We start from the raw sequence: 20,893 nt of genomic DNA, 5'->3' as shown, positions 1-20,893 counted from the left end.
GGGTAGCTGTGTTTTTTTAAATCTGAGCAATAAATTCACCCATGCCTTGCTCTTAGTGAGCTCCTTTGATGAGGAGGAAGCCAGGATCCAGTCTCAGAGAAAAATACCTCTAGGTAAGGAAATGTGTTGGAAAGGAAGCTTGTTCTGTTGGTCGACCATCTAATAGCCATCTATGGCTATGGTGTCGTTTCCCAGAGACTTTGATTTCTTCATAATCAGAGTTATTGTGACAGTCGGAGCCAAGTCTTCTTAACAGCCTATGCAACCCTACTTGTGAATGTGATAATAATACCATATCGTCAGTGTACAACGAGGTGTTACTCTGTGCGTTTAGTGCTTTAGGCATGCATACTCCAGGTTCCTTCGTCAGTCCTGGTAGGTGGCTAACATATAGTCTGAATAACGGTGGTGCAAGTTTGCGCCTTTGTCTTACCCCTTGATCCTATTTGTTACGGCTCCATTACAGATAGTCCTCACTTAACAACCATTTGTTTAGTGATGGTTTGGACTTACAGTGGTGTTGAAAAAAACGACTTATGACTGGTTCTCACACTTATGACCATTGCAGTGTCCCCGGGGTCACCTGATCACGATTTGGGCCCTTGGCAGCCGGTTCACATTTATGACCATTGCAGCATCCTGGGGTCAGTGATTGCCATTTTCAACCTTCCCGGCCAGCTTCCGGCAAGCAAAATCAATGGGGAACTGTGTGATTCACTTAACAACCACGTGGTTCACTTAGTGCCCACAGCGATTTGCTTAACACCACCACCACCACCACAAAAAAGGTCGTAAAATCAGGTCAGATTTGCTTAATGGCCACTTTGCTTAGCAACCAAAATTCCAGTCCCAATTGTGGTCGTTAAGCGAGGACCCCAAACCGCACTCTCAAACAAGTGCTTGTGTAAAGGGCTTTGTTGAGTGCCAGCAGTCTGGGTTCCCTTTTGCGGGCAGGCAAATATTATTCCTCCATAATATTTCTCTGTTTACTGTGTCAAGTGCTGCACTAAGATCCATAAAGGCAACGAACAGCTGTTTCCCCTTAACTGACATATTTTGTAATTAGGTGGGTCAAGGCAAACCAGTTGTCAATGGTGGATCGACTCTGTCTGAACCCTGCTTGTTCCTCTGCAAGAACACCCTTTCCATCTACCCAGCTCTCAGCTCTGCTCAAGGGGAGCCTAGCTTATATTTTAGCCACGATATCTATCCGACTAATGGGCCTGTAGTCGCAAGGGTCCTTTTTATCCCCTTTTTTATATATGGGAACTACTATTGCCATCTTCCACCCAACTGGGATAAATATACGTGTGAATAAACCTGCCAGTAGAGGCCCCCACTAGTCGGGGTTTAGCCCTTGCTTGAAAGCAATCAGAATAATTTAGAGCTCCTTCCCTTTCTGTGCCATGGAATAAAGCCTCCTCTTTTTTATTTCAAGCTTGTTTATTTATCTATTTTGTACACACACACACACACACACACACAGTATATATTAGAAGATTATGACCTCCATCCTGGAGGTTTTTACAGGCTGCACCTTCTTTTCACACAACCCCCCACCCCCCAATGCAGGGATGGAAGAAGCTGCTTTCATAATCCTGATTTCCTCATTTTGTTATAGCATGTGACTTCCCCCAGAAACGTTCCATTCCCCAAGCCAGGGAGATATGATCTAATGCATCCTTTCCCAGAAAGGTCCTTTAGGTCATCTCCCAGCAGCATCTTAATTCTGGTGTGGAGTGAGGCTGTGTAATGATCTGTGAGAGTGTCCTTGAGAGACTGGAGGAAGGGAGGCTTCCTCCAGATAAGGGAACGGTCAGATAAGAGGCGGCTGAGCCCGCAGCAGGAACGGGGGCCTGGCAAACATCGCAGAAGGGACCCTCCCTGGTTTCTGGGGCTGTAAAAGCGAGGGGGAGAGCTGTCCTTTCAGACTTGCAAGACTGACGTCAGCCCTCAGAGGCAGTCCAGACAAGAAGTTCCAACCATGAACACGACCCTTTATTGTAAGGTTACGGTAATAAAATCTTGCAAGTCTGAAAGTACTTCTCTCCCACCTCACCTTTATCTCTCAAGAAACTAGGGAGGGTCCCTTCTGGGACGTTTCCCATGCCCCCTCTTACCTTTTTAAATTTAAATTTAAATTTAAAAAATAATGATTGAATTCACAAAAAAACAGTGATAAAAGACAATGCAAACGAAACGCAGGAAGGAAAAGGAAAATAACGAAAAAGAGAATAGAAAGTGCAAGAGAAAAGAAGGAAAGAAAAAAAGAGGAGAAAGGGGAAAAAATTGAAAAAGAGGAAAGAAATATTTAAAGAAGTGACTTCCGATCCTCATCACAGGTACAAACTTAGTAATTCTTCACCCCTTATAAGGTTACATGCATGTATCTCTTCTGCCCGTGACCATACACAAATCCATAAATCATTAACATTTCAGTCCTGGTATCAGCACAAAGTCCATAAGAGTTCTCACAATATTTTAAAAACACTTCTTAGTTTAACCTTGGTCAGACAAGCAACTTTGTACTCCTTCGTTTTGCTTCTAATGATCTTGACCTTTAATTCATTCAGATGTTGTCACAGGATCTGATCTCTCTTCAGTTTTCCTTTTCTCATCTCAAAGGCTTCTTTGAGGCTTTAGCAAATCTGTAAATCCAGTAAGTGGTCATTATCCAGGTCATTCTCTTGGCTTCCCATTTGTATTTGCCCTTTAACTGTCATCTCTGTCTTGTAATCCTCTTTTTAAAATTTTCCAATATTTCAACAATTGCTTTATATTTTAATATTTCCACATCAGATGAGATTTGTTTCGGTATTTTATCCAGTAGATCTTTCCAAGTATTCTCTTTCACAGCTGTCGTTTCTTCGTTAACATCGTTTGGACATGGTCTGCCCATAGAAGCAGACATCATTGCTGGCATTGTAGCTGCTAGTTTCTGTCCCTGTTCTTCAAATATCTCCTGGACTATTTCAAATGTCACATCATTTTCTGTCATTTTGTCTCAATGCTGACCAAAGACAAAAGGCAAGCCTGTTTCTCTCTTTTTTTAATTTTTAATTTTTCCTTTTATGCCTGGAATCTTTAGTCTCCTTTAGTGTCCAATTTCTGAAACCATAACGTCTTGAATTTCTGTTATGACACAAGGCAGGCTAAACAATTTAGTTCCCACAAAGGTGCTGTTTATTTACATAATTCTTTCCAAAATCTTACAGCAAAAATCCTAATATTGTCTGCTCCCTTAACTGGTTTATAACTTTCTTGGATTAAAGTCTCATTTAACTTTTTGCTGTTTGTTTCAAATTCTTTAAATTCTTAAGCTTATAATTAATTTGGGTGAGCTGAAGATAAGCTCGCCCGATGAAGACTTTTCAAACTTGTTCTGAAGATCTCTAATAGCCTCAAGATGGTTAAATAGGTAATTTTCAGAAATGACTAGAAAATGAGGTTAGCGAACCCAGTGTCCTTTAAAAGGCTCTGTTATGGTTGGGAGCATGATGGCTTCCCTTTGTTTCCTGCCACTCAGACCTGTGGGAAACCACTATCCTGTGGTCTCCTTGCAAGGAGCAGCCATCTGGAGCACAGGTAGGTGATCTCCCATCCTGTCCTTATCTGGAGATGTTTGATGGGACCAGTCTACCACTGGTCCTTCGGTTGTGACTGCAACATTGTCTCTGCTTGTTTGGAGGTGTGCTACCTCGCCATTCCTCACCCAGAAGTCAATATGTTCTGCCTCTTATTTGAGCATTGCTTAGTTGTCTCCTCCTCCTCCTCGTGTCTCTCAAGGACATTCTCCCAGACCATTACAGGCTGGAAGGTGCCAGGCTGGGGAAGGCTGACATGGAATGTTGCGATGTAGAGAGGAGAGGTCTGAGGAAGCCCAAACTTTTTAATGAACTAACTTCATTGATCTTGTTTTACCAGATCAACCAGCTCCCAGGATTTGTGGCCTGCCACTGCTCGTGTTTTCTGATGAAGCGTTTTCAGCAAATCTGCAAGAAGAGGATGAATCCACAACTGGGCAGGCAACCATCCCATAGTAATCAAAAGGGACGCATCCCTTTCCATGCCGTATCTTCTGTTACTTCCAAGCTTCTAGTGGGTGATGGAACTTTGGCCGCTCTAGGACTTGTTATTTACCATTGTGAAAAACAGTGAGGTGCATTCTGGGATTTTGGCCAACCTGGTCTTCATAATTTGGGCTCTTTAGATCAGGGCCAAGTGCATGATGGGACTTTGGCCAAGCAAAGAATGGCTGTTGTTCTTGACTCTTGTGGGAGACTTGGCTACCTTTTTACAAGGACAGATACCTGGATTCTATAATATTGCTAAGAAGTCAGGATTAATGCAGGAGAAAGCCTATCCCAACCTCCCAGTGCGGCTGTCTCCAGGGAAGACTCATATTTCCTTAGCAAAGAGGGCATGATGTGGAGAGCAATGCGTAACAATGGAAGGTGGTGATTTCAGGGAAACTGCAGAGGGATGAACCTGCTGGAACTGACAGTGGATGGCTTTGGTTCTGTCTGGCACAACCCATCTACATTAGCAATACAGGGGTGAACAATGTCTACTGCGGTCACAACACAGCACAAACAGACCTTCAGGGAGGATACATTGACGGTCTTCTGATTTTCTAGAAGAAACAAATTCCATATGGAGATGAAACTGGAATTGAGATGTGCCTGACAATTGTGTAGTGAATGGACCAATGTTCGTGGACACCGATGTTCATAGAATGTTGAAATTCAGGTCCAACGGCTGACCATTAGATGTCAGTGTTGCCGCAAGGGAATATTTATGGCAATAAAAAATGGGCTTAAGAGCTAATTTCCTCTTCCAAGTCAGGAGTCTGAGTTGAATCGAATTGAATTGAATCTCCACCCCAAAAGCAGCTGTAGAAGGGGGCAGTTAGGGCAGAGGAATAGGAAGGGGCTGTGCCTCAACCCTTCCATGATTCACGAATGTAGTCTTTGACTATTTGGAGGAGGACCAGGAGAACAGGAAAACATATTCTTATATTTTTAAATATAACAACTTGAGGTGGCTGATCATTCTATACCAACCCGGCAGGCACCCCGGATGCAATGGGCTTCTTCCAGAATTTCTATGATGACTTGTAATTTTGAAGACTGCAGTCCAGTTCCTGCAGCAATTTTCAAACTTGGCAACTTTACGATGGGTGGACTTCAACTCCCAGAATTCCCCATGAAGTCCACACTTCTTAGTTCCCAAGCTTGAAAAACACTGTGAGAGTAGGGAAGGCCACTCCACAACAATGGATGATAAAAAAAGAATGTCAGGCTTACCTTTATCTAAGCCATGACAAAGGTGATTGGAAGCTACCTTCAGCTATTCAGCTAGGACAATAGTTTCAAACTCACGGCTAAAATTATTCCCTGGGTGATTCCTCTCTGTCTGAATTTCAAAGTTTGCTATATTGCATGGGTTTCTAAATATACAGATATATAAGATTATATTTTCTTGAAGAGAAAATATTTTGCTAAGAGGAGCAGACCCCTACTTCCTTACTGGGCATAGATGGTCCAGCTTCAGAATCCCTGTTATTGTCATGCATATCCTGTGTGGGAAATGTACGTTTTCTTTACTCTTATTAATGGGGTTGTCTATTTCATTGACTTAAATACATTTTTCAAGGCTGCTGTGCTACTGTTGTGGTTGCTTTCAGTTTGAGCAAGTAGACTGAGCCACCGCAGGACTCATGGTGGGACTGAAGAGGATGAGGGGTAGGTGTGTGTATGTGTGTTTGAGAGATCACATGGATTGTATGGAGATCCTAGAAGACACACTCCAAGTGCTAACCTCAAAAGTGAACCTACAACACGTTCTCCTTCAGATCTTTGAAGCACAATCGTTCAGAATTCCTGCAATATCTCAGATGTACCTTTTTGGAGGCCAAACACCTAGAGACGTGGCTTTCACCTGTCGTTTGCGCATCCAACCCATCCTTAAGAGGTGCTGTTGGGGTGGGGGAGACATTTGGAGGAGACCTCCTCCCTTCACCATGCCCCCATGTCAGCTAGCGCTTTCACAAGGTGCCAATATTGTTCCTCTTTTTCTAGGCTTCTGTTCCTGCTTGCCGATCATCTCAAGGATGGGTGGTGAGCAATTTGATGCAATAGGGTGGAGCTGATCTGGGAGAAGAGGTGGGGTTGTCTCCTTATGAGGACAAGTTGGCCCTGTTTTATACTGTAGGCTCCATCCTGCAAACTGTGGCAGGTTGCAGGAACTGGATGCAGAAGCCCGTCTGCAGCAAACCAATCTCCATCATGGCGACTTACAATGTTCGGGTTGCAACAGGCAACTTTCTCCATTCAGGCACCTTCGATGTAATTTCCCTCACCTTGGTGGGCACTCATGGCGAGAGTCCGAAAACCATTCTTAACACCCGGAGTCCTGATTTCTCCCGAGGAAAGGTGAGTTCTGAAGGACGGAATGCCTGGGTCCTAGACAGATGCCTTAAAATTTAGATCTTCTCACCTTTCCCTTGGAGGGCTGCAGGGTGATAGCGTGTGTGGTAGGAAATCTCTTCAAAGCATTCGACACACACACACACAGACACACACACACAGACACACACAACCTGCTAGTGCACAAAGCAAACCAAGGTACATGTTTGTTTGTTTGTTTCCCCTCTTGCAAATAAACGTAGCTGCAGGGATGTGAGTTTTAGCTAGCTGTCTATATGCCGGATATCCAGCTCTGCTTCAAAACTTTTCAGGTTCCAGCGTGGGTAAGTGCTCAACTCTTTGTGTTTTAATTTTCAGGCTTCACCGTTTTCATTTTTAGGGGAATGCCACGGGCAGAGGATGGGCTTCGGCAGTAGAAACATTGCGACAGGGTGCAATTTTGAGACATGAATTGACAACATTTCTTCCTGTGCAAATCATGCAAGCCTGTGCATGCCTGCTCAAGGGTAAAGTGAGCTTGGTGAAGCTCCCTTACCGATTTAAAAAGGAGGCTATTTCTTCCTTTCTCCCCGATGGCCTCTGTGTAAATCTGGGGTGCGTTCTCTCCTGCAGGACAAGCCAAAATGGCCGGGGAGGGCCTTGCCAGCAACCAGCGGGGAGGGACATGCCCACAGGAGCCTCCAGTCATTGTAGGGACCGGTACATCCCTGCCTCTGACTTCATCATTACTGGTATCACTGAGGGAGGTGTTTTTAATTGGTTGTACAGCCAGAACTGTGTTGGGAAAAGAAAAGAGGAGCACCACAATTTGTAGACCAGAACAGCTAAATGTGAATGTCTGCAGCCTTTGGAATGGGCTGGGAATGAGGCCACGGGGTCATTATGGAGACAGGTCCTTGAAAGATGGTTAGGGAAGCCATCTAGCAGGCTGTAAGGATATGCCCTTTCTTTCCTTCTTTGCATTTGCTGAACCCATGGCGAAACCTTGGTTCCTGTTGATTATTTCTGCTCAGGGCAGCATCTGTTGTGAAATTTTTTCTTCTTGCCTTTGAGGTTTCTGTTGCAAGCGGTGTTTCTTTTTTAAAGATTCGTATTTATTTCTTACTTCACAACATTTTGGTTCCAATATAAGGTGGATTGAGAACACATCACCACACCTACACACTAGTTTTTTCTCATCACAATCAAAATCTGTGATTCACTACCACCAAAGGTTGCCAGGTTAAGCAGAAGATGGAAGGGTGACTAGGTCCAACAGGAAGGTCACCCCTAGAGAACCAGTTGAGGTTCCTCTGACTCAGGATGTCCTCTCCTATTTTCCATGATGCCTCTGGATGCTCCAAATCGTCACCTGCAGGAGAGTGAATACAAAATCACTTGTGAGCACCACCTGGGAGAAATCCTTCTTCTCCACCTCCAGAAATGTGCTTTGATTAAACATCTTTCAAACAACTGGTATTGTAATTTTGTCATCGTGACATCGGCCAAAGGGGAGACCTACCATTTTCCCTGCTACCAGTGGATAGAGGACTCTCAGCCATTAGAGCTCAGAGAGGGAACCGGTAAGTAGGCCTACTCAAGGGAAAGAGGAGGTGGTCATGATCCTCAGGTTGCTGTTTACACTCAGCAAAGTCAACAAGGCATGGAAGTCATGCATGTGCACAGTAGGCAAGGGAAGGCAAGTGCCATCAAGAGCATCACCACACAGATGGCAGGGGTTATGTCATCTACGTGAGTCCCTGACACAAATTAAGGAATCATGGCTTCTTGGAGGCAAAGCGGTTCATGTAAATCCTGTAAGCTGCACTTACGAGAGCTCTCAATGGACAGGATCAACGGCTACTTGATCGGATGGCGTTTTCTCAACCTCTTTAGGAGCAAAAGATGAAACGGCCATGAGAAAGAAATGGGGCTGCATTTTGTTACATGCTGAAAGGACACCCTCAGTTGCAAATTAAAAGGGATCCGGAACCACCCAATGCTAGTCTAAGTGGGTGCCTTCCCAAAGTTAAGGTGGTGTTAGAAGGTGGAGGAAGAGGTGGCCATAAATGATCCCTCCTTGTCTTGATGGCCGTTGGGATAGGGGAAGAATGAGGGAGCTGTTAAGGAGGGGCTTTTAGAAAAGATTCCTCAGTCCTGAGAAAGAGTGAGAAAGAAACTCAAGGTAACCCCACCTTGATTCTCTTTAGTATAAGATGGGGCAGAAAGAAACTTGGAGAGGCTTGCAAGATTTTGTTCTACTACCTTTCTCAACCAAGAGCCTTCCAGGAATCTGTCTGTTTCTTGACCTGGGCTACCCCCAAGGGTTGGGAAGCCATGAGAACCTCAAGTACAAATGATTTGAATTACGTTATTGGCAGGAGTTACCGAAGCAATTGATGCAGCTGACATAATTCATGCCATCTGTGCAATGATGTCAACACACATGTGATATATGGCCCCCTCCTCCCCCGCCAGGGACACCCATGCTGATGGCTACATCCACCTTCTGAATGCCAGTTGAGTGGGGCATCCTGTGACCTCGCGTCTGGTTTGTGGACTTCCCCTGGGGACCCCTTGTTGGCCATGATGGGAACAAATGCAGCAGATGTTTGGTCTGACCCATTGGGCCTTCCTCCATTCATTCCCTGGTCTCCTTTGACCTTCTCCAGATGACGTCAGGGTCTACTTTCAGGGATCTCCTGAGGGAACAGCTGGTTCCTTTTGGTAACCTCCACCTTTGTTGCTATCCCCCCAGCGAAGATACCTGCCATGGATAGTTTGCCCAGGCTGCAGCAACATCGGAAGGAAGAGCTTCAGCGCAGACAGAATACGTACCAGTGAGTGCAATTTTGAGGCTGCCCAGAGGTATCCATGGGGTTGGGGTAGAAAAAATGAAGATTGAAACTCAACAGATGCAAGGAAGGGCTGGAGTGCATGATCATGGTCACCATCTTGACCTTTTTGACCCACCACAAGGGGCCCCTGATGCTGCTGGTTCAAACCCTGGGTCTCAGAGAAGCAAGGAATGAGTGTGTGTTTGTGTATGCGCGCATCCTAATGTCCAATGACATGAAAACAGCCTTCCCAAATTCTGATTCATCCTCCTTGTAAGCAGTGAAATTGGAGGCGCCATTTTCCCAAATATTTTTCAGTAGGAAAGAAAAAGTTCTTTTTTGACCTCCCCTCATGGAATCCTCTGATGCCACGTAATACTAATGTTTGCTGTTTTAGGTGGAAGGAGTTCGCTCCAGGCGTCCCTTACTGTCTGGATGTCAACTCTGTGGAGGAACTGGAGACAGACGTCAAATTTTCTTGCATCAAAGCTGCCGTCTTCAACAAAAACTTCAAAGCCAAGTAAGTTTTGGGCAGGAAACAAAAGATCTTAGCTCGCCTTGGGTCCCTGATGAACGTTATTTTTAAATGATGGAATTTGAAATGACTGTATTATATTGCTGGTTTGGAGTACCAAAATACCTTGGTCAGTGTTGAGTGGAGGATACAGCCAAAGTAGATCCTTATGGGCAACAGAGTTGGGTCAGGGGAAATCCAAAGGGACTTCTACAGGCAGAGAGGAAGGAGCTGCAACTTGTAGTACTGAAGAAGTCGGTGGCCTGTATTTGGGAGATGGTGAAATACTAGCTGTATCCTTCAGTGGGAAAATGCCAGCCTAGTTTCTCTCTTATTTTTTTTATGGCAATTTTATTTAACATTACAATTAAAAAGATAAAAACGAATGCAAACTAAAAATATAAAAGAAAGAGAAAGAGAAAGAAAAATAGAAAAGAAAAAAAGAATATAGTAAAGAAAAAGAAAATATATAGAGCATGATTTCCCTCTTCATCACAACAAGTATCAGTTATTTTAATAACTTCTCTTAAAATACAACAAATGATCTCTTCTTCCCATATCCCATTTCTTATCTAGAAAGAAATCCTTAAAACCTCGTCATTCAGTCCTGGTGAGCAAAAGTCCATTAAGGGTTACCAGAGATAACAACATATCCATTTTAACCTTGATCAAATAAACCCACTTTATATTCCTGCCTTTTACTTTTAATTATCTTGATCTTTGATCCCTTCATATAATGTCCGAGAACTTGATTTCTTTTCATTTTTCTTTGTCCCTTCTCACAAAAATACTTCAAGTTAAAGTTAACAAGTCTCTTTTGCAAACCCAACATAGGAAAGTGAACCCAGTTGCTCTTTTGGTTTGTTATTTGTATATCTTTTTTAATTATTAAGACATCAACTGCTTTCATTTGTCTATCCAGCGCAGCATCTTTTTCCATATCATTCTTATAGCCTGTCATTTTAAAATCCACTTTCAAATCAATCTCAATCTTGTCTGGTAAAATTTGTTCCTCTTCCATAAAAACTTTTAAAGACACTCTAATGGCAGACACTCTTAAAATTGGCTTCTGAGTCCCTTGTTCACTGATATCCTTCAATATGTCCAATGTTAAAGTATTTTGCTCCATTCTGAATTAGTACCTTAAATTTAAGTGTTCTTCTCCTTTAATTGTAATCTTTAGTTCCTTCTGGTTCCCTCTAGTGTCCAACCTCCGAAGTCCCATCCTATCATGGTTTTTTTTAAGAATTAAAAACAACAGCATTTTCCAACAGAAATGATTCTTGTAATTAATTTCAAAATCTTATTTCAGATCCACCTGGACCCCTTGGTCCCTTTGCAACTTTCCAAAATCGACGTTCGAATCACCCTTTTGCTGTTTATTCCAAAGATTTTTTTAAAAGTCCTTAAACTTGTATTTAAAACTTCTTTCGCTATGGATTGAAGGAAACTCACCTGGTGCTGTAAAAATAGTCATTCCAAAGGTTCCTAATAACTAAAAAGCAGGTAACAAGCAATTTCCAAAAGTGATTAGAAAAAAAAGAAGTAAGCGAACCCAGCATCCTTTTGAAGGCACCAACTGTGGTTTAAGCAAAGATGGCTGTTCCCTCATCTCTCAGAGCTCTAAACCCACCAGAGACTGCTGTCTTGTGGTCTCCCTGTGAGGTGCAACTGTCTGGAGCACTTGTGGGCAATCCCAAATCCTCTCCTTGTCCAGAAAGGAATTCCGAAGAGCTGGTCCACTCTCCAGCTCTTCATTCCACCGCAGTTGTTGGTTCTGTTCTCGGCATACCCATCTTCAGTTCGCCATTTCTTCCCCGGAAGTCTTTTTTCTCAAAGTACTTCCCGGAAGTAGTTTTTCTCAAATGACACTTTCCCAATGTTTTTTGGGGAGGTTCTGTAGTCCAAACACATTTGGAGACTACTAAATTGGGGCTGGTTGGCATGGAGCTGTTCAAAGAAGGCTTCCTGGAATGTCTTGCCAAAGCCCCAGGAATCTGAAGACTCAAGTCCACTGAGGACACCTCAACAGCACCGCAACATCATGCTGGGTGCTATTATTCTGAAGCAATCAAGAGATTGTAGCCTCACTGTCTTCCCAGATCTCCAAGGAATACGAGTTCAGAGCCAAGGAATCTCTCCTTGGGAGCTACAGGTCTACTTAAGAGAAAGACCGTGCTCATGAGGGGCCCTTCCTTTTCCTGAGTCTAGATCAGAGTTTTTCAATCTTGGCAGTTTTAGGATGTGTGGACTTCAACTTCAATATGCTGGTTGGCTTGCAAATGATCCAGCAGAGGGGCATCTTATAATATGATATGACGCAAGGAGAGAGGTAGCTGCAGCTCAGTTGGCTTGGAATAAGGTGAACTTTTCCGCATGGAAGTCACGGTCACAAGAATGTTCTACCTACTCTGTTGGTAGCTCACGATGTCTCCCTGTGATGGACTGCATGTCCTTTGCGCCACACGTTCTCAAGGTGGATGACCTAAACATGTTGTGGAAGGGGCTCGTCCCAATAGGAGGAATATCTGACAGGCAGGGAGACTGGTCTAAGCAATCCTGCTTTTCTACTACTTCTAGGCAAGTGGAACTCAAGCTGAGAGGGTATTCAGATAGTCAAGAATCCTGGGGGAAATTGGAGGACATCAAAAAAGTTTTCTGGTTCAACAAGACAGAGATGTCAGGTAATTTGGGGGCCTAGCTAGCTGCTAAAAGCCTATTAGAAGTGGCATCTGATAGATCTTCAATCTGCTAATCTCAGAACCCTCTTAGTCCCCAGATTTCTCTGTTCTACCAGTGTGGTAGAGCCCAAGAATCCTGCATGTGAATTCCCCTGGTGGAACCTGCCCAGTTTAACTTTGATTCCAGAGAGGGGGATACTGAACTGGATTCCAGTTCATTGGGCCATCCAATCTTTTGGGAAGCCAAATCCTCCCCTTGATATTCTTTGTTCCAGAACACGTCACGGAGCATTGGAAGAGGGACGAATTCTTTGGCTACCAATTCTTAAATGGACTGAACCCAAACATCATCCAGTTATGCACCAAGATCCCGTCTAATTTCCCTGTGACCCAAGAGATGGTAGCCAGGTCTCTTGGAGATTGCACCACCCTGCAGAAGGAGCTGAATGTAAGGAAGCTGGTGCTACACGCTTTAAGGGCCCTTCTAGGGGCACCTCCCCTTCCCAACCACTTCCACGTCTGAGTTTCTCCTGCTTTGCCTCTGCAGAAGCAAAGGATTTTCATTGCGGACTACCGCATCTTGGAGGGTGTTAGTCCAGGGCTGAATAATGGACATCTTCAGCATATAGCAGCTCCACTGTGTTTGCTACACTTGTCATCGGAAGGGCATCTCATGCCTCTTGCCATCCAGGTATGAGTTGGGTTATTGGAGACCAGGAGGTTGTTAGAGGGTTGTTGTAGGGATACAACTGGGAGGGAGGAAAGGCTGACCTCCCATGCTGTAGTGGTGTTGAGTGGGAACACTCTCTGTCCGGTGCCATAGGCTCATCGAACACAGGGGTGTCCACAGGACAGGGTCAAAAAGTCACAGTGGCAGCTATGGCTGCCCAAGTGAAGCTCTGCTCCTTTTTGACATGCATCCAGATGTGCAACACGCATTGGTCCAGGGGTTAAGGCGCTGGGCTAGGAACCAGGAGGCTGAGAGTTCTAGTCCCACCTTAGGCACGAAAGCCGGCTGGGTGACCTTGGGCCAGTCCCTCTCTCTCAGCCCAAGAGCCAATCAGGCGTGGTGGGAGAGTTCTAGTCCCGCCTTAGGCACGAAAGCCGGCTGGGTGCCCTTGGGCCAGCCCCTCTTCTCTCAGCCCAACCCACCTCACAGGGTTGCTGTTGTTGGGAAAAGAGGAGGAGGGAGGAGTGTAAGGTATATTTGCCCCTTGAGTTATTTATAAAAATAATAAAGGCGGGATAAAAATTAAAGAAAGAAAATAAATTAAAAGGGTTAATTATAACATTAAACAAAATACCATTTAAAAGGGACAGGGCTTCAATCGTCTGGTAGCAGCCTCTTTTGTGAGTTTTCTGACCCCCCTTCGTGCACGATGAACAAACAGACGGATCGTCGAGCGAATCAACCCGGAGTTCTCACTTGAGGGACAAATGACCAGGCTCAAATTATCCTCCTTTGGACACATGATGCGAAGACCCAGAACCGTTAATCTGATTTGGATCATCCAGTCGATTTGATCCAAACGGTCAAATGGATTTGGACTGAGCCGTCCCAGTAGGACCAATTCAGATTCAAAACGATGAAAACCCGAGTGCCCGTCTGCAGAGATTGTTAAGACTGCTCCAGAGCAAATAAAATTGATTCGGATGTATCTGATGCGATTTGGCAATTCAGACTGAATCAGGGATCTGAGCTGGGAAGTTATTTTGAGGAGGAGAATTAATCGCCCTTGAATCAAATCCTTGCTCGGCCGTTGTATTCAGCAGCCCAAGGGGAAATTCGACTGCTGCACCTGGGTCTGTCCCGTGCTGGTTGAAAGGACAGGTGCTGAGTCACAAGCCCCCAGTCTCTTTAACTGATATATTTATTTCAGAAGTTGTTTACACACACACATACACACCCCTTCTGACGGATCAGCCTCTGCTCCTTTTCACAGCTCAGCCAGTCTTCCAACTCACCCATCTTCCTGCCCAGTGACCCTGAATGGGACTGGATCCTGGCCAAGACCTGGGTGCGCAATGCCGACTTCCATGTGCACCAGGCCATGACCCACCTGCTCCGGACGCACCTCATCGCGGAGGTGTTCACCCTGGCAACTCTCCACCAACTTCCGATGTGCCATCCTCTCTACAAGGTGGAACTCCATTTGTCAAGCATGGTAGAAATCATGCGCTTTGGTTCAAATCTTGGTTCACTCAGGGTACCTTCCCTGCCAGCCCATAGTTTTCAGCAGTTAATGTGGCTTTACAGCAGGAGGATCGCATTAGCTTCCTTCTACTGGGTTTGGTAGTTTGATGGATGTCCTGCTGCGTCTGAAGGTTTGAATGATCTGCCATCTTTTGTGATGAGGTAATACAGCCTTCTGGAGAAGGGCATGGACTTTCCAAAGGAAGAGGCACACGACTCTCGTTGACACGACTGTAGATGGGTCTGCCTTTTCAGTTCTGCGTTGCACAGCCAGTCCGGCATGAAATTACAGGTAGTCCTCACTTAACCACAGTTGGGACCAGAATTTCGGTTGCTAAATGAAGCGGTCATTAAGCAAATCCAACCCAATCTGACCACCGTTTTTGCTGCGGTTGTTAAGTGAATCACCGCAGGCGTTAAGTGAACTACGTGGTCGTTAAGCAAATCATGCGGTTCCTGATTGATTTTGCTGGCTGGGAAGGCTGAAAATGGTGATCATGTGACCACGGGATGCTGCGACGGTCATAAATGTGAACCAAGTGCCCAAATTGTGATCACGTGAGTGCGGGGATGCTGTGACAGTCGTAAGTTTGAGTAAGTAAGCCATAAGTCAGTTTTCCCAGGATCATTGTAAGTCCGAACTGTCACTAAACAAATGGTCATTAAGCGGGGACTACCTGTAGTTACTTGCTGCCTGACAACATGCTGGGAAGAAGTCCTGCCTTTCTCTACCCTTTTCTTCGGCCTGGCCGGTTTCTCCTTTTTAAGCCTGTAATGTGGGCAGTCCTTAGGAAATACTCAGAAGCTCCCAGGAGGAGGAGGAGGAACTTGGCTTGTACACACGAAACTTGGCTTGTACACATGAAACCAGCAGAACTGAAACCAAGTTCATTCTGCTGCAGAATTTACTACGTTCCTTTTCTGGGGAAAGCATTTGAACTCGACACAGACCAAGCAGGTCACCTGGTGAGGAAGCCACCTCCCTTAACCTGTCCATGGCTGACGGCTGGGGACGATGGGGAACGCAATCCAATATATTTGGTGCCAGGCTGAGAAAGGCTGGTGTGAGACTGTGCCCTGTAGAAGTCTGGACGAGGTGGTACCAGGGAGGAAAATGCTTTGCCTCTCAATCTTTCCTCGGCAGCTCCTGATCCCTCACACCCGCTATACCCTTCACATCAACACCCTGGCCCGGACTCTCCTTGCTGCAAGAGGGGGAGTGTTTGACAAGGTAAGCTGGCCGGCAGCCCGCCAGACCAGACATGCCTTCAAGAGGTTCACCGGCTCCATCTGACGACGGGGGTTCCCTGTTCCTGTTTTCCTTCTAGGCAACGGGCACCGGTTTTGAGGGCTTGGTCCAGCTGTTGCAAAAGGGGACGGCGGCCATGACATATTCCTCCCTTTGTCTCCCAGAAGACATCGAGGCTCGGGGAGTGTCTTCCCTGCCCAACTATCACTACCGAGATGATGGTCTGAAGATCTGGGCAGCAGTAGAGAGGTTTGTTTGTTTATTTATTTGTCAAAATTTTCATCACAATTTACAGTTGTTTACAATAAAAAAGTTTGCAATAAAAAAAAGGTTAGGCCAGGAGGAGATGGGAGCACACAGGACCAAGGACTGGGCCCGATTTTGGCCCACGGGGAAGTTTAAGGCAAATTGGAAGGACGTATTTAGGGTTGGAGAAAGCAATTCGAGCATTGTGTGGGTCTTAAAAGGGGGACATGGGGGCAGAGGATATTACTGATGTGGGACACCAAAGAAACAACAACAACAACATATGCAGATGTAAGAAGGTTGCACAGACTGAATGTTTAGAAAAGGTTCTTTGGAAACTTGTTAAGCATTACGACCTACCAGCCCCAAAGGACTGGTGGAATCTCAGTATTGAAAACGTGCTTGGAAGTGGGTTATTGGTTGGGAATCAAGGAAATTTGGAATCCTTGACCTTCCTCTAAGCCAAAGTTGGAAGTTCTCAAGTCATTCCTGTAGAATTAATCTTTCCTCTTTGGTTCTTTCTCTCAGCTTTGTCTCCGGCGTTGTTGATTTGTATTACAAAGTGGATTGTTCGGTCCAGCAAGATTTGGAGCTGCAGTCCTGGATAGGCGAGATTTTTCAGAAAGGCTTCCTGGCACGGACATCTTCTGGTAGGGACCAGTGCTTTAATAAGATGTTGAGTGAGTGTAGGTGAGCTTCAGATAGCAATATCAATTGGGTCATGTTGGATTAAAAGTTCACCTGGAAGTCAGCTGAAAGCTGATTGTTTACAATGGATCGGTAAATAAATAAATGGGCAGGGGAATTTGCTGATTCTGGGGTGAAGTGGACTCAAATCAGTGTTGAGTCTCAGCGACCACATAGATGCATTTTCTCCTGAACAATTCAGTGTTTCCTGGTTTTCCTTCCCTATGTTCCCAGGCATCCCTTCCTCATTCAGGACTGTGAAAGAACTCACAAAGTTCCTGACCATGGTGATTTACACCTGCTCAGCCCAGCATGCCGCTGTGAACAGTGGACAGGTAGGAGCAAGCGTACCTGCAATCAGGTAAATCCGGTCAGGGTCCTTAACTTGCCTAGCCGTACCCTATAGACTCCGCTAGGTGGCAGCACTGAATCGTCGTTGGTTGATCTTGAAATGCTAAGCAGGGGCAGATCTGGTGAGGACTTGGATGGGAAAGCCCCTGGAAGTTCTAGGAGAACTAGGAGACTAGGCCGGGAAGGGAAAAAGCAGAAGAAGGTAATGGGAGATGATTTCCCATCATGTTGCAAGAAAAATTCCGGGTCATCCTTGGAGGCACCAGAAGTCTAGGGAACTTCCCTTGCAGAATCATGCAGCTGGAAGGGATCATCACTGAGGACCGGGATGTGGGATGTAACCTAGCAGGGACCATTTGGTGTTGTTAATTCTTGGAATGTTGGATTGCAGTTTGATATCGGTGCCTGGATGCCCAACTTCCCCTCCTCCATGAGGAAGCCCCCCCCGGAGAGCAAGGGCCAAGCAAGTCTGAAGAGCTACAAAGATACCATCCCAGCAATCAACATCACAGCCAGCATCCTGAGCACCCTGTGGCTGCTCAGTGCCCCTCCAGGAGACTTTGTGAGTGCATCCACCCCCTCCAGAAACTGAGGCCAAGATGACATGGGCATGAAAACAGCAAGGCCCACCTCCCTGATGCTTCATTGCCATGGGGGGAAGGCCACAGTGGTGGAGCACCTTGCTAAGGAGGACCCCTAGGGCAATGCCTGGCAGCTCCAGGTAGGCTGTGCAGTGGTCCTCTGAGAAGATCTACTCAGTGCCCGAATGACAATAACAGGCTAAAGTCTAAACAGTAATGACAGGAATGAGTTGGTGGACCCAACCATCCATCCCAGCATAAGGCAACGCTTGCAGACCAGGCCAGACTCTGCACAAGTAGATGGTGCTGTGATAATGGCCATAAGTATGACATGAAGTTGGGTTAAGGAGAAGTGCAGGATGGAAGGTTGTTTTCAAAGACCAGCTGGTCAAGGTGCTTGTTCCAGAAGTGAATAAAGTTTCCGTGGCTGCAAATGCAGTTTTAAGTTGCTTGAATGCACCTCTAGTTTCCAGATAATGGGAAACAAATCATTCCACTTCGTTCTGTCCGCCCGGTGTCCATATCTGGGCACCACCCTTGAAGGAAGATTTGGAGAACCCGGAACAGCTTTAGAGAAGAGAAATGAGGCTGATCAGGACTAGAAACCAAGTCCTCCAAGGAGAAATGGAAGGCACTGGGATGGTTGGCTCTGGAAGAGAAGGTGGGGTGACGTGGGGAGGGGGAATAGGATAGCCCCCTTGAAGGTCATCCCAGACTACAGAATATGCAATAATGGATTCAGGTTCTAGGGAGGCAGAATCTCCTGGAATGTGAGGAAAAACCACTTCATAGTGAGAAGTAGTTTGACAGTGGAACTGATGACCCAGAGAAATGGTGACCGCTCTTCCGTTAGGTGCCTTCAGGTGGACGCTGGACAACCCCCTGTCCGGGATGCTTTAGTTTGGACACCTGCGGTCAGCAAGGTTGGGCTCCATGGCCTCAGTGGCCCTTCTGTGGCTCAAGGGAAGGACTTCATTGGATGAATAATTCCCTCCCCCTCCTCCTCCTCTTCCTCCCCCTCCTCCTCCTCTTCCTCCCCCTCCTCCTCCTCTTCCTCCCCCTCCTCCTCCTCTTCCTCCCCCTCCTCCTCCCTTCTTCTGCAGATTCCCTTGGGTCGATACCCTGACGTGCACTTCACCGAGAAGGCCCCTAAAAAACTCATCGCAGCCTTTCAAGACGACCTGGACAGGATTTCCAAGGAAATCAAGAAGAGGAATAAATCGCTCACCGAGAAGCAGCCCCTCACCAAGAGGGATGAGTCTGTCCTTATCAGTTACAAATACCTCTATCCTCACGAGATAGAGAACAGTGTCAGCATTTAAGCAGAGGGGAGGCACTCCCTTCTGGGGGAGACTTCAAGCAAGCTGGATACTATTAAACGTTTTAGCACGGAGCTCCTGAGCATAGAAAGAGTGTAAACTCTAGCAGCAAATATTTAGCAAGCAGATAGGCTTCAAGAGGAGGTGGTTTCTATATTGTATTAATGGGAGGAAAGAGACGGTTGGAAAGACGCAAGAGAAAGCGGGCTAAATTGTTAGAGCTAGGGGCAAGTTTTGCTGTGGTAAAATGCAAGGTCAGCCTGACCACTACTACTCCTGCTACTTGTTGTTGTTGTTGTTGTTGTTGTTATTATTATTATTATTATTATTATTATTATTTTGTCTTTGGGCTTCTCGGTAACCAATCCCGTTTTCACCCGTCTGTCGTTCCTTGTTGCTTAATTATAAATACATCCAAATTGGCATAGGTTCTTTGCTTTGTGGGCTTGAGCACTGACAATAAAGCATCACAAAACGACAACCTCCTAGTGTGCAGTTGATCTTCTTAGCTAGATCTCTATTTGTGCAGGAAGGACCGCACTCCTTCCTCCTATTTTCTCCAGCAGCCACCTGAGAGGTAGGTCGGGCTGAGGGAGAGGGACAGTCCAGGGTCACCTGGTGGATTTCCACCGTTGAGAATGGACTGGAACCTGGGTGTCCCTTGATCCCAATCCGACACTTACCCGTTTTGCCCTTTGGGCCGAGACCAGTGGGATGTGGGTGTTCCAGAACAAGCAGGTGGTGCTTCTCCTATTGACGTTCTTGGGGATTAACTTCTGGGCAGCAAAGTCAGCAATGGCTTAACTCAAGCTCACCACAGGAAATCCTTTTTGCAGTCAAGTGAAGTCATACTGGTTGGGGTCAGGGGGTCCACCCAGCTGGGGTCCTCAGCAGGTGGCAGCAGGTGGTCTCGTCTGGGATAGGAAGCAAAGCTGGGTCAGGCCTGGTTAGGACTTGGATGGGAGGCACCAGGGAATCCCGGGGTGTCAGAGTGAGAAGGTGAAATCCACCCCGGAAAAAACTAAGGGCAAAGGAATTCCATGCAATCGCCAAGAAAACATCCCTGGAGGCCCCAGCAGCTCCGCTGAACTCAAAGGAAGTGTACAAACTTTTTTCAACATCCAGAGGTGTTTTCCTGGCAGACAATATGGCGGCAGGGGGCTTCTGGTGTGAGTCATGGCTGACTGGAGATGTCTCTGTGAAAGAGTGGAGATGGCGACTGCTGTGTAGAAGGAAAGACCGGAGGGTAGACTGGTCCTTCCAATTTCTCTGAAGAAGGAGAGATTGGGAGATCACCCACAGGTGCTCTGAATGAATGGCAGCTCCTCACGAGGAGACCGTAAAACAGCGGTCTCCCATGGGTTTGAGTGCCAGGAGCCAAGGGAGAAGACATGTTCCCTCTCAGCAGCAGAGGAGCCTTTCATAAGCCAGCCGAACTCACTTTCTAATCACATTCGGAAATGTTCAATTCAACCACCTGATGGATTAGAGACCTTCAAAACAGTGAGCTTAATTTGACACCTGGTGAGTTTTACCTTCTTCGGTGTTAAGAAATTTTAAAGAGAGTTTCAAAAATTTAACATAATATACAATTGGCGAAAAGCAGGGGAAAAAAAGATTTGCTTTGAGAGAGTTTTAAATGGATTGGGAGGCCAGAGAGATTTGGAATATGGGCTATTTTTGCTGCAGGGCTTGGAAAAACAAGTATGTAATTAAATAATATAGGGACGCGGTGGCGCTGCGGGTTAAACCGCTGAGCTGTCGATCGGAAGGTCGGCGGTTCGAAACCGCGCAGCGGGGTGAGCTCCTGTTGCTCATCCCAGCTCC

General features: G+C 45.9%; 1 protein-coding gene across 1 annotated transcript; it reads left to right on the top strand.

The window, feature by feature from the left end:
• The first annotated feature begins 6,273 nt into the window (after window positions 1-6,273).
• On the top strand, window positions 6,274-19,184 carry LOC134495966 (hydroperoxide isomerase ALOXE3-like). Its single transcript, XM_063301673.1, has 14 exons — window positions 6,274-6,434; window positions 7,786-7,990; window positions 9,166-9,247; window positions 9,642-9,764; window positions 12,339-12,442; window positions 12,715-12,887; window positions 12,987-13,130; window positions 14,383-14,580; window positions 15,778-15,864; window positions 15,962-16,131; window positions 16,657-16,778; window positions 17,050-17,150; window positions 17,558-17,728; window positions 18,851-19,184. Exons 1-14 carry the CDS (start codon window positions 6,288-6,290, stop codon window positions 19,067-19,069), a joined length of 2,046 nt encoding a protein of 681 aa, XP_063157743.1. The 5' UTR covers window positions 6,274-6,287; the 3' UTR covers window positions 19,070-19,184.
• The last annotated feature ends 1,709 nt before the right edge of the window (window positions 19,185-20,893 follow it).

This window comes from Candoia aspera, chromosome 4 (genome assembly GCF_035149785.1).
Source record: "Candoia aspera isolate rCanAsp1 chromosome 4, rCanAsp1.hap2, whole genome shotgun sequence".
NCBI classification, from domain to species: domain Eukaryota; kingdom Metazoa; phylum Chordata; class Lepidosauria; order Squamata; family Boidae; genus Candoia; species Candoia aspera.
The sequence above is the reverse complement of the archived record's forward strand: the minus strand, read 5'-3'. Positions and strand labels throughout refer to the sequence as shown.